Source organism: Muntiacus reevesi, chromosome 17, assembly GCF_963930625.1.
Source record: "Muntiacus reevesi chromosome 17, mMunRee1.1, whole genome shotgun sequence".
Lineage (NCBI taxonomy): Eukaryota > Metazoa > Chordata > Mammalia > Artiodactyla > Cervidae > Muntiacus > Muntiacus reevesi.
The window spans coordinates 43,744,558-43,757,058 of NC_089265.1; the positions used below are offsets into that span (position 1 = coordinate 43,744,558).

The window sequence follows — 12,501 nt, forward strand, 5'->3', positions numbered from 1 at the left end:
CTACTTACTCATCCAGCTAGCACAGATGATTCAGAAAGAAAATTCAGCTTTTTCCTATTTCACTTGTTTTGTGGTGTACACATAGCCCAAGAAACAAATTACTTACAATAATAATTTTGTGTGTCTTAGAGACTTACAATTGACGTTTTCATCATCTATCCTATGGAGTTTGCAAGTATTATGGTTCGTTTTGCAATGCAATAAGCTTTTGGTAAGTAGGTAAAAATACTACTTCATTAAACTCAGGAGCGGGACAGATGGTACATTTCTGTAGAATGAGGATTTCTGTTTGGGATACTTAGGTACTGGGTCCACCTAGCTTTTTAGTGTTGGCAAAGTTACAAAAGGCAGGATAATTTTCTTCCTCCCTCTCCTGTCCTTTCCTGGAGTCTGGTGTATACAAGGTTGGTATGGAAAGAGATAAAGATGTTCTCTGAGTATAACTGCATGTGGTTATTGGTTTGAGCATGGGAAGATATCTCCCTGCACTGTGGGGACCCCCCTGCACACCCTACCTCACTTTAGTTCCAGAATCCAACACTGCAGAGAAAACTAGCAGGTGAAAGGCTGAGCTAAGGCACCAAGAGGCAATGAGAGAGTAAGGACTTGGTTGTGGGGAATAAACAGAACCCAAACACTAAGGATCCCAAGGAATGGGAGGGAGAGAGGAGGTACAAGGAAGAAGGGGGTCCTCCGGGAAGGCAAGGAGAGGCCCAGTGGGAGCCTCCAGAGCAAAGATAAAGAAGCATGGCTCCAGGGGGTGGAACTAGGGGAGGAAAGCAGTCTAGAACAAGGTCACGGAGCTATTCTTCACCAAATCTTAACTTTCCTGTGGGCTCTGAGGTGCTTTGGAACGTAAGACTTGAATTAAAAAAAAAAAGAAAAAGGACTGTTTGATCTGTTTTCTTTTAGAATCCTGGATGTGTTTAACCACTTGACTGTATGTCAGTTAGGTCACTGATATAAGTGATAGGCATTTAATGCAGGAGTTATAAAAAAGATGAAAGTTCCTAGAGCCAAACTTACCATATACTTGTTCCATAAATAGAGTTCTTCCCTTAATCTTTAAAAAGAACTCTTGAAAAGTTAATTTGTCAGTGGGCATGTATTACAGGTATAAATAGGTATGAGAAACAAATCAAGAGTTTTGGCTCATAGTGGTAGTTTCCAGGAGTTGACTTTGATCAAATAATTCAGGAGATTATATGGAGATAAGAATGATAAGATTTTATGGATCAAAAGGAATCCTCAAGGAGATATATATGGCAGTGACTAAGTAAGAAAAGAAAAAGGGATTTGGAAAGGAAGATGTTGAATGGGAGGAACACTTAATTTTTCTTTCCTTCTTTCAAATTTCCAGATTTTGTGTGACTTATTTCAGAATAACTCAAGAGGCAATCACAATAGGCACCCAACAGAAACCTGGAAAGGTATGAGGTGGTTCTTGTTCCCAGGAGGCCAAGAAAGCAACAGCCAGAAGCCCATCAAAGGGGACTCAATAGGCTGGTTAAAAAAAGAAATCCAGGTCATAAGACAACCAGCCTCTAACGGCCAAAGTGATAAGGAAAAGGGCATTCAAAAGAAGACTCTGGTGGCACAGAAAATTTCAGCTTCAATACGCAATATGTTAAGGATTATTGTATTGTGTGTGCTTACCTTCTAGAAAATTCATTGTTTTTTCTGATAACCTCAAAATGTGATGAAAGGAAATATGGTAAAGGGAAAAGACAACTGGAAGGCCATACCTGTTCTAAATTTCAAATATTCCCTGGAGTGCTAGCAGTAGGATGGGTATAGGATGAAGAGTAGAAACAACTTCAGATCACATGAGCCCAGTTGTGGGGGCTCTTATGGGGGCAAGGGGTATACTGATACAGGTTTTCAGATCAAAGACAAGGATGCAGAGCAGCTAAAGTGAACTCTTGCTTATCCATAGACTGATACTTAATATGCGAACTTTAGGGGCACCTACCCCTATGGGCTTCCCTCATAGCTCATTAGGTAAAGAATCTGCCTGCAATGCACGAGACCTGGGTTTGATTCCTGGGTCTGGAAGATCCCCTGGAAAAGGAAATGGCAACCCACTCCAGTATTCCTGCCTAGAGAATCTCATGGACAGAGGAGCATGGCGGGCCACAGTCCATGGGGTTGCCAAGAGTCAGACACGACTTAGTGACTAAATGACGATGATGACCCTTCCCTTTGGGCCGTTATCCTTCTAATTAACTCTGGGACCAAAAGAGGGGAGAAAAGTTAAACTTGGATCTATCAATGGAGATAGCAAGGATCAGTTTTAGAAAAAGACACAGTGGCTAGTGACTGAAGCTCCTCTTTTATGACTTACACTATTTGGGGATTATTTATAAATTTCATATATCCTAAGTTATTCTCTCTTTGTTATGAAACATTGTAACTGGAAAATATTAACAGTCATTGTCTAATATTTTTTGGATCTAGGTAAAGTGAAAAAAGGGGGCTACAGAGCCTATTGGTTTGGGAAAGATAATGTTAGTTAGATTAAAAGATGATAACAAGGAACGATATATATATCAGTTTGCCTAAATTGTTACTGTCAAGGAGAAAATTCAAACCGAAACTTCTGATAAGTGGAGCCCAACAGGTAGGGTGATGGGGAGGATAAACTGGAAGCTGTAAGTTAGGGATCTGAGGACCAAATCCCTACGGGAGGGCAGATCAAGTAAGTATGTGAAGCAGGCAAAGCATAAGAGACCAGCAGAAGGTTCTGTGGCAGAAGAGAGCATGTCCAGGACAAAGGCATTCAGAGTGAATTCTAACAATCACTGTCAGCTCAACATAACAGCCCTCTGTGGGCAGATGCTGCCCATGAGCCACCAGTTTGCAAAACCTGCTTTAAGTGAGTTAAAGGGACCAGAAAAGAACTTCCATCTGTGATCACCAGAAAATGTAGGTGACCCTTAAGAGCCAAAGGGAAATAAAAGGAAATGCCAGGAGACTGCAGATAGGAAATGTTTTCTCAGTACTCAACATTCCTGATTGTATGAATTATGGGAGTTTAACATTAATTCTAGGCAGCATTATAGAAAGGTTTGTTGTTGGTGTTTAGTCACTAAGTCATGTACGACTCTTTTGCAACCCCATGGACTATAGCCCACCAGGATCCTCTGTCCATGGGATTTCCCAGGCGAGAACAATGGAAGAGATTGCTATTTCCTTCTCCGGGGATCTCCCCAACCTAGGGGTCGAACCCGTGTGTGCTGAGTCTCCTGCAATGGCAGGTGGATCCTTTACCACTGAGCCACCTTGGAAGCCCATAGAATGGCTTAGTCTTAGGTAATTAAGCTGATGTTATCTTTTGGGTACTTTAAAGAGACAGGATTAATTAACAGGTGACTACACCCCAGCTCAATATTAATCTTGTCTCTCTCTTGATAATCTAGACTAACAAAGAAACATAGATGCACAATATTTTTCATAAAGTGCATTGTGATTTCAGTAAATGGGTTGATACACTAGCCTGACTGCAGAAATGTGAATACTTGGCTGGCTGATTAGCCAAGTGAGAGATGGTATAACAATGGACAGGTGTCATCATAAAAGATAGTTTTTGGAGTCATGCAATATCTTAGTTCTGTCTTGGTTCACCTAATTCATGCTGGTGAGATTTTGGTGGATTATGTTGAAGGCATAGCAGCTATGTTTATCAAGCAAACAATGATATAAAAAGAATAGGATGAAAAATTAGCAGACAGACAATAAAATCAGGATCCAAGGTTGTCCTTAAAATGCTATAATAATGAGCCAAAGTGGCGGGTGGGAGGTGGGGACTCGGGTGGTGCTAGTGGTAAAGAACCCACCTGCCAATGCAGGAGACCTAAGAGATGCGGGTTCTATCCCTGGGTCAGGAAGATCCCTTGGAGGAGGGCATGGCAACCCACCCTAGTATTCTTTCCTGGAGAATTCTATGGACAGAGGAGCCTGGCAAGCTATATAGTATATGGCGTTGCAAAGAGTTGGACATGACTGAAGTGACTGAGTATACAAAGAGGAAGTGGAATTAAAGACAAATTTCATAGCAATGAATGCTAAGTCTTGATTTTAGGTTAGAAACAAACATTTCCCAAGAAGAAGTTGGAAGATACTTGAAATATCTCATGTGAAAAAGGCTTGGTTTTAATTAGCTATAGGCTCGCTCTGAACCAAAGATGTGACTTGGCTGCTATGATGGTAATGCAATCCCATAGCAAATAAAATGTGTAGATCCAAAAATAATAACTACTAGTTAAAACACAATATCTCATGTATGTTATGGCAATAACTTTTAAAGTTTTAGTTAGGTATTAAAACCACAGGTATGTCCCCATTTTACTGATTGGGACATAGGTTCGGAGGAGTTAAGTAACTTGATCAAGTTCACACAGCTAGTTACTGCAGAATTAGTATTAAAATCTTTCCATTTTACTGTGTTCTTTCCCTTGTTACATGTTTTTTTCCTATTGTACTCTGTAATTATTAGGTTAGCATATAGTAGATGATCAAAAACAGTAAGTGAATGAACAAAGGCATTGAGTCTAGGCTCTAACTATAACACAGAATTAGGTTTCATTTAGATACCACATTTAAAGGGTGATGTTGAAAATTCAAAGTACATATTGAGAAAGTGGGCAGGGTAGTGGAAGATCTGCTATACACATGCTAAGTGGTTAAAGGACTTTGGGATATTTAGTTTAGAAAAGATAGAGCAAATGAGAGATGATGGTGATATTACCATATGTGAAACATTTTCTCAGAGAGAGTAGAATGTAATTTTTTCTGTATTTATTCATAATGCTGGTATCTAAGGCAGCTTCTCCTCCTTCAGGAGGTGCTCAAATAGAGGCTGAGTGTAACTGGATCATGCATTCTTTCAAAGCAAAGCCCTTATATCCCCACCCCAATCCAAGGTCCTGTTTAGCACATACTTGTTAAATTGCTGCTGGTCAGGTGTGTGGGAGAAACACTGCTTTGGGTACAAGTAATCTGTACTTGGGCTTCCCTTGTGGCTTAGCTGGTAAAAGAATCCGCCTGCAATGTGGGAGAACCGGGTTTGATCCCTGAGTTGGGAAGATCCCTTGGAGAAGGGAAAGGCTACCCACTCTAGCATTCTGGCCTGGAGAATTCCATGGACTGTATAGTCCATGGGGTCGTAAAGAGTCAGACACAAATGAGTGATCTTCACACACACACAATCTGTACTTAATGACCTCCAGAACTGTTCCAAATGTAAGGTACTGAATTTTATTGATATATGTTCCACAGTGAATGATTCTGCACTGTCCTATCCTACTTGGGACTTTAAGCTTGTCCATTATGTTCCATTAGTGGTCCCCAAAGTGTGGTTCAGGACTAGCTGTATTACCATCAGCATTACTGGGAACTTGTTAAAAATGCAAATTCTCAGGCTCCACCATAGACATGGTGAATCAGAAACCAAGGATGTAGGTGGATGCCCAGAAACCTGTCTTGTAACAAGCTTTCCAGTTGATTTTAAGGCCTTCTAAGGTTTGACAACTGTGGGTTAGATGTTCCTGGCTGTTCCTGCCTTGGGTGTACACTAGAATTCAGTGAGACTGTGCTTTTTGAGGACAGAGCTCTGCCTTATTGCCTGGTACACAGTGAAAGTGCTGGTATGCATGTATTGAAACAGAACCCACTAGTTAAAGGATGATGAGCACAGAATTTGATGGCACCAACTCCAAGGATTGGTTATCATAAGCCAGGGTAAAAACATCCTCAGAAAAGAAGGTAGTTACCAATGTTGCTTAACAGCTTAAAAATATGGCTATTTTAATATAATTATCACTAGCTAGATATTGTCCCAAATAAGTAACAGCATTGGTTATAATCAATTAGCTCACTACATTTTGGAACTGTATTGCTTTAGATATATCATGGTCATTGCTATATAAAAATGGCAAAGACAAGGGTTTTTCAGAATCAGTTCCTCCAAGGTGTTAATGATCTCCTGAATATTATATTGGGTCCTTCCTATACATACTATTTGGTGACAAAAATATAATTTAATAATGATCCATTTAAATAGACAATTACAGAAGTACATTTTTATTTCTAAAGAGATTCATGCAAATAGAATTCAAATAAATTAACTGTATTTTAAAGGTAGTAGCAAGGGGAGAAACAGAGCAAAGAACCAGCTTTTAAGTTTTCTTATTTCAAATCTCTGTATTGAGGTTATCTAATATGCAGAGAAAATTATAAAATATATAGTATAAAATGTGCATAGTTAACTTATATATAAATTTAACACATGTATTCAAATGTGAGTTTATACATACTTGTCTATCATCTCTCTACCCATCTGTCTATTCATCTAGCTAGCCATCTAGCTCATGTAAAACAGGACAGGTGATTTCACCTGCCACTCCACTTGGAAAGGACATGTCCTGGAGAATGTGTGAAATGGGTTATATGGATCCCCTCCTCCCTTGGTTGATCTCTGTTCCCCGATGCACCCCATGGTGTTTCTATTGTACTGAGTATAATTCTAGTGTTTAGAGACATTATTTTTGGTACATTTGCAGATGCAAAACAAAACTACCACCATCACCACCAAAAGCAGAACTTCAAATAAACACAGACAGAAGCTACAGAAGCACAATGAGGCCTGGGCTTAGATTCACTTCTCTGGCACTTGGGCTTAGCTGTGAACTCACCCTGGCCCTCTGGGCCCCGTGACCCCAGAAGGTCAGCTAGCACCTAGGTCACAGGGAGGGCTGCCGTGCACTCTGACCTGATTTCTGGGAACTGTTCACCTTGGTCACCTTCCTGAAGGGTGGGGCTCTCTACCCAGAGAGGAAGAGGGCCTTGGGGAAGAAGTCTCCTAGAAGCATCTGTAAATGTGGGGTGAGAGCCTCAGGTGGAGGTGCTCTAGTTCCTTTATGTTTCCATTCAAAGGGACTCTGTGACAGGTCACAGTTTACATGCCCTGGTGTCTGCACCTCGTCTGTGAGTTTCCCAGAGAGACAAAGACTTCTTTGCATCTTAATACTTCTCCCCCTACCTTTCTTTCCTCCCAGGTCTGTGGTTTTCTGAATCCAAAAAGCCACTGCAAAGGGTCCTGGACACACGCTTTGCAAATATGCCTGAGTAATGGACAATGTGTCCACATGGCACAATTTTATGGGAACTACTTGGCTAATATGTCCATTAATAAATAACTATTTCAAGGCCTTAGCATGAGAGAGGTCTTCAGATTTGAAGCTCCTTCCTCTGTTTGCTAGAAAATTGCTTTAGATCATATCATCATAAAACGTTCTAGTTTGCAATGACAGAAGTGTATAAAATCTGTGCATGGCTTTAAATTATATTAATATTGGCTAGTACCTATGGATACAATCACTAAATGGCATGTGGGTATATAACCACTTATCTAGACTGCATTCCTTAAATAAATAATGGGCCAGGGATAGAAAAATGCCATTTGTGTCATTTCTGCAGAGTCATTAGAGAAAACGTATGAAGTGGCTAAGAGACAAAATGTCATTTCATGAAAACTAGACGTGACTGACTCAAATCTTAAAAATTTGAGTCATATATCAACTGATGTCATCAATGTATCATTCTTTTTCCCACTATTTGTAAGTAACTCTGCCATCTTTATATTGCAAGTGCTTAAAATTTAAAGTTACACTAAAGTTTTGCAATACTTGGGGTGTTCTTCAGAAAAGCAGTGCTCCAAATGCTGGAATATGCCAGCCTGGAATGAAGTTTGTATTAGACTACAGCAAAATGAGGAAAATCAGAAAAATGTAAATTTATTTGCATAAAGTTAGATTTATTAAATTTAAAGTATTCTCTTCTCTTTATTTTGAGATTTTTTTTCTTACAGCCCTACTGGTCTATAAACCTATTTGCTCAGTGATATCTAAAAGTGTATAATAAGTAAGTAGAAAAACATCTGCTTTTATTTCTTTGCTTTTACCTTGCTCTATAAGAATAAAAAAACCCAAAATAATTGGAAAAAACACCCTCAACGATTATTTTAATTCACAAGTCTCTTGCTGTTGTTTATTCAGAAGGTATTGAGCACCCACATAAGCCAGGCACTAGGAGCATCTTGACCTTTGGAGAAGATGCTCAGTGATCTACATGAAACAGAAACTTGATGAGAGCCTTGAGTTGGGCTGGGCCTCTCTTGGTTTGTGTCTAGGTCTGAACTTTCCAATTTCTGGTCTAAGCCAACAACTCTTGCCCTGTCCTGGACTCAACAATCTCCGGTGTCCAAGAAGGCAACTTCTACTGCCTGCTGGAGAAATCTAGGACTTACAAGTCTGGGATTTTGATCTATAGACATTTCAGACAATGTTCTGTTCTCTCATAAGCTCAATGATTTCTTGTACAATAAAAATAAGCAAAAAGGCGGGGAGGGATCTCTGTTTTCTTTGTGGTCCTGCATACACAATCAATTGATAAGGTATGCCATGGTATAAAACATCCCCAGGAGACATGTGCCCAGAGAACACACCTTTCTGAAGTCACTCGTATCCTCTCATCATTGGATGAGTTGAATCGATCATCCTTTTCTCTGAAATATTCCTCTATGCACTGCTCTTCAAAATCATGTACTTTCTTGAGCTCATCATCAGTTATGAAGAGTTCTGTGGAAAAGATGAGAGATATGAGGCAGAGAAGTAAAAGCAATGAACCTGAGTTGTGGGCCTAATGACATTCCTAACTCAAATCAGGTTAGGGAATGCTGCCTCGATTCTTCACTGAGACTCAAACTAAATCCAAACCTGGTAAGGTGACTTGTGTCATTGACCTCTTTCTGGGTGTTAGAGTCATTACGGACCTCTGAATCTCACCTAAGTATACCTGGTTTACTGCAGAGACTGGTTAGAATAATATATGTTGTAAGGATAACAGTGTAGCTAAATAAAGGAAAGGGAAGTTATGCAGAGAAAGGTTTATTAAAAACTCCTGGGCTGAGCAGTATGGCAGACACACATTGTTCATTTGCCTTACTAAAAGCCCTTTGTAGTGCAATTTCCCCTCCCTCTTCCAACTATTGAGACTGGAAAGCCAGATATTTCCAGAATTCCTTGGAGTTAGCAGCAACCAAGAAACACAGTTTGGCTCAAGGTACAAAAAAAAATATGCTGCAGGAAAGGGTTGACATTTCAATCCACACCCCACCTCCAACACCCTTTTTCTTTCAAAGGTATTGGAAAGAGATTTTGGTTTCCTGAGAAACTACAGGTATGTGGTTGATTTTTTCTATCTTTTTTCATCTTCATACTTCTTTATGCCTTGAACATGAACATGTGAGGGCTGGAAGTACAGCAGCTATTTTGCTACTGTGAGACAAGACAGTGTGACAGGGAATAGCTAAGTCTAAAAATGGGCTTGGGGTCTTTGACTTTAGTGAGTCATTATTGAGCTCTGGGCTATCTACCTGATCACTTTTTGTAGTAAAACCTTACTTATTTGTGTTATTGTTCATCTGGTATTCTGTTTATAGCAAGTAAACAAAGTAGTAACTGATACAGTGGTAGAAAGAGCCCAGGGGAAATCTGAACCTTTTCTCCCCTGAGCTTTCGACTTGCCTAAATGGGTATTTCAAATGGAAACAGTGAATTTTGGAATTCTTAACCCCTCTCCAACTTTCCAATTTTAATGTCTCGAAAGAGGTCAGGCATTGCTATGTCAAAGAAATTGTTAAAAGCTTCAGACTTAGAAAAACAGTTGACTATTAAGTGACTTTGGTTTCAAACTTTAGTTGCACTAGTAATCACCTGGAGGTAATTCTTGGGCCATAATCCTAAAGGCTCTGATTCAGTAGATTTAGTGTAGGTGGTCTATTTAATACTCTTTGAGAAACCACAGGAAGTTGCTTGTATGGGGTTGGATCCCACTGTTCTTAACAGTGGGTGTACCCAGGGGACATTTAGGAACTTGCAAGAGCTGTTAGTATTCAATGAGTGGAGGCTGTATGTGCTAAATCTTCTACAATGTGTGGAACAATTCTATATAATAAAGAATTACTTCCCCAATTGAACCTCCTTTTAGAAATACTGGGCTAGAAGGTGGTTGGTGGAAGGCCTTTTTTATCCTTGGATTATGGAAAAAACTGTTGGTTTCCTCATGAAGTCATATAGGAACAACCCCTAAGGCTTGGGAAATGTTTAAGACCTAAAAACACGATAGACCCAAAGACAATCATAGAAAGTCAAACTTGGTCACCTACAACTCTGCCTGTCAGGATGCTGATTTACACAGTAGCACTGGGACATATTAACATGGTCCATATAGCTTGTGGTGGGATGTCTGGCAAGTAAGAAGCTTAGAACCTCTGAAGGTGCTAAGACAGCCCTGCTGAAGCCTGGTTTTATCTAAGAAAGGGGAGAGGTTAAGAATGCTCAATCGCAGCCTCTCCTGTCTTCTTTCCAGCACCATCTTTTCATCGAGCATACCCTCCTCTCCCTCCCAAGTCTTCCGAGCCGTGGGCAGGAAGCAGGAGGAACCAGGTGCCCAGTGGTCCTGTATGATCCCTTATAGAAGCCGCGGGGATTCCTGCTCTGTAGTTGCCGGGGGTTGTCACCCAAAGCTTACTCAGGCCATAGTCCCTTTCATCTGGGTCACTCTCGTGTTTCCTCCATCGGCAACACAGGTGCTGGAATATCATGGTCATGTGGCTGAATATGATCAGAGGTGGGGGCAGAACGGGCCTTTCATGGAAAGTCATGATGAGCTGATACCTCTGGAACTTCCACACTTGATTGGATATTGATTTTACCTCAAAAAATGTATTGCTGAAAAAAGAGACCAGAGATAATCAAGTGAGAAACACCTTGCTTTCTGCAGCACCACGCTCCCCTCCTGCCTCAGTCTCCCTACTCCGTCCCAAGGGTTCTGAAGAAAGACCCTCTTACTTAAAGACAGCGATGAGGAGGTTGACCAGCAGGATGTTGGCCACTAGGAGGTAGCAGGCCATGATGGCCGGCACGATCCAGGCTCCTGTCTTGCAGGGGGGCAGCTGGATTATTTTACCATCCTCTCGAGTCTCATTCTGTCCACAGGGAGCTGAAGGAAGCAACAGAGGCAAGATGTGAGAAATTGTGTGGCTCTGGGATTAAAATCATAGACTGATTTGAAAGAGAGGGTTTTTCTTTTCTTTTTTAGATGAAGGAAAAACACAGTCATCTCAAAACAAACAGAAAAGAATTCCAGAAAAGCCTAAATAAACAAACAAAAGCTTCATGAATATCCCTAGGGGCTGCCACTGCAGAGGGAAGTCGGTTCTGCCAGTTTCCCGAGTTTGCCATTTGAAAGAGGTGGGTGGAGCCCCCTGCTGGTTGGCTGAGTCCCTGGGGCACCGGGTCTCCCCAGGAAGCCTGGGGAGGGCTTTCCAGAAGCTCAGGAGGGGCAGAGTCTCATCGCCCCATCATTTACTTTCAAAATGTGCTGTGGGGGTCAGAAGCCGACAGCTGGAAGAGCAGCAACATAGAGAGGCTGTCGATTGGGAATTAGCACCAGGGCAGCTGTTAGTTGCTGCAAGGAACAACCCAGGGGCTCTGAGTTAATGATCTGCTGTCTCGGTGTGGAAGGAATGAAACAGGGCAGCGCCTTGGGAAGGACTTAGGAGGACAGTCACTCAGAGCGCCTGATGGACGGCATTTCACAGGGAGGACCACGAGGGGCGATGGGCTGGGACCCTGGAGCCTGGAGCCACCTGCTTTTTTTCCAGCAGCATTTCCATTCCAAAAACGTGCTTCTCGGGACACAGGGAACAAAACCCAACTGCAACTGAATAAACGAGCAAGTAGAGAAAAAGAAAAAGTCTGGAGGTGGGGGCGAGGAGGAAAGTGATGGGTGGGACCTGGGTGAGCGTGAGTAATGTGCTAATGAGGCCTGCTTGGAGTTTCCGGGTGAATCCAGGGGAAAACAAATCCTTGACAAAGCTCCTCAGGGCTGCACAGACTACACAGCCCAGGAAGTGAGATGGTGCTGACGGCTGTGAGTGCCCAGGGGTAGGTGAGGTCGCCCTCCGATTCCAGCTGTCTAATGCCCGCTTTACAACAGGGTCCTCTTGCATCTCTTTGTAAAAGAGGAGTGGGGCGTGAAGCAGCCACAGCAGTTGATATAGGCAGCTTCTGAAGATCTGCTGGGAAAGTGTGCAAAGTTGACCGAGAATCTTGGCTGGAGGACGGCACGGGGAGTCCATTTCCTTCTCAGGAGTTAAGGTGGCTGGACTCCATGCTCTGCAGTTGTTCTCAGCCCTGGCAGCACTAGGGATCTTTAAAAACTGCCAATGCCCACCCCAGATAATTGAATCAGAATCTTTGAAGGTGGCCCTGGCATCGATATTTCTTTCAAAGATTTCCCAAGTAATTCTCAAGTGCCACTAGCGTGAGTCTACTAAATTAAAATTAGGCTGGAAAAATTATGTGATTTTTGATATGCTCTCAAGTCCAAAATACATCTTCTCAACTTATGAGGGTTTTAATAATATCAGGTCAGCAA

General features: G+C 41.7%; 1 protein-coding gene across 10 annotated transcripts in view; it reads right to left on the reverse strand.

Moving 5' to 3' along the window:
* The window catches only part of TRPM3 (transient receptor potential cation channel subfamily M member 3), a 283,598-nt gene that overhangs the window by 5,502 nt on the left and 265,595 nt on the right, over positions 1-12,501 (reverse strand). For 9 of the 10 annotated variants that reach the window (XM_065907659.1, XM_065907658.1, XM_065907657.1 and 6 more), the window contains 3 exons: positions 10,911-11,061; positions 10,591-10,790; positions 8,504-8,636 (listed from right to left, as the gene is read on the reverse strand). In XM_065907659.1, coding sequence (XP_065763731.1) covers positions 8,504-8,636; positions 10,591-10,790; positions 10,911-11,061 — 484 coding nt within the window. The remainder of the gene's footprint in view (positions 1-8,503; positions 8,637-10,590; positions 10,791-10,910; positions 11,062-12,501) is intronic. The other variant, XM_065907660.1, reaches the window with a different exon arrangement.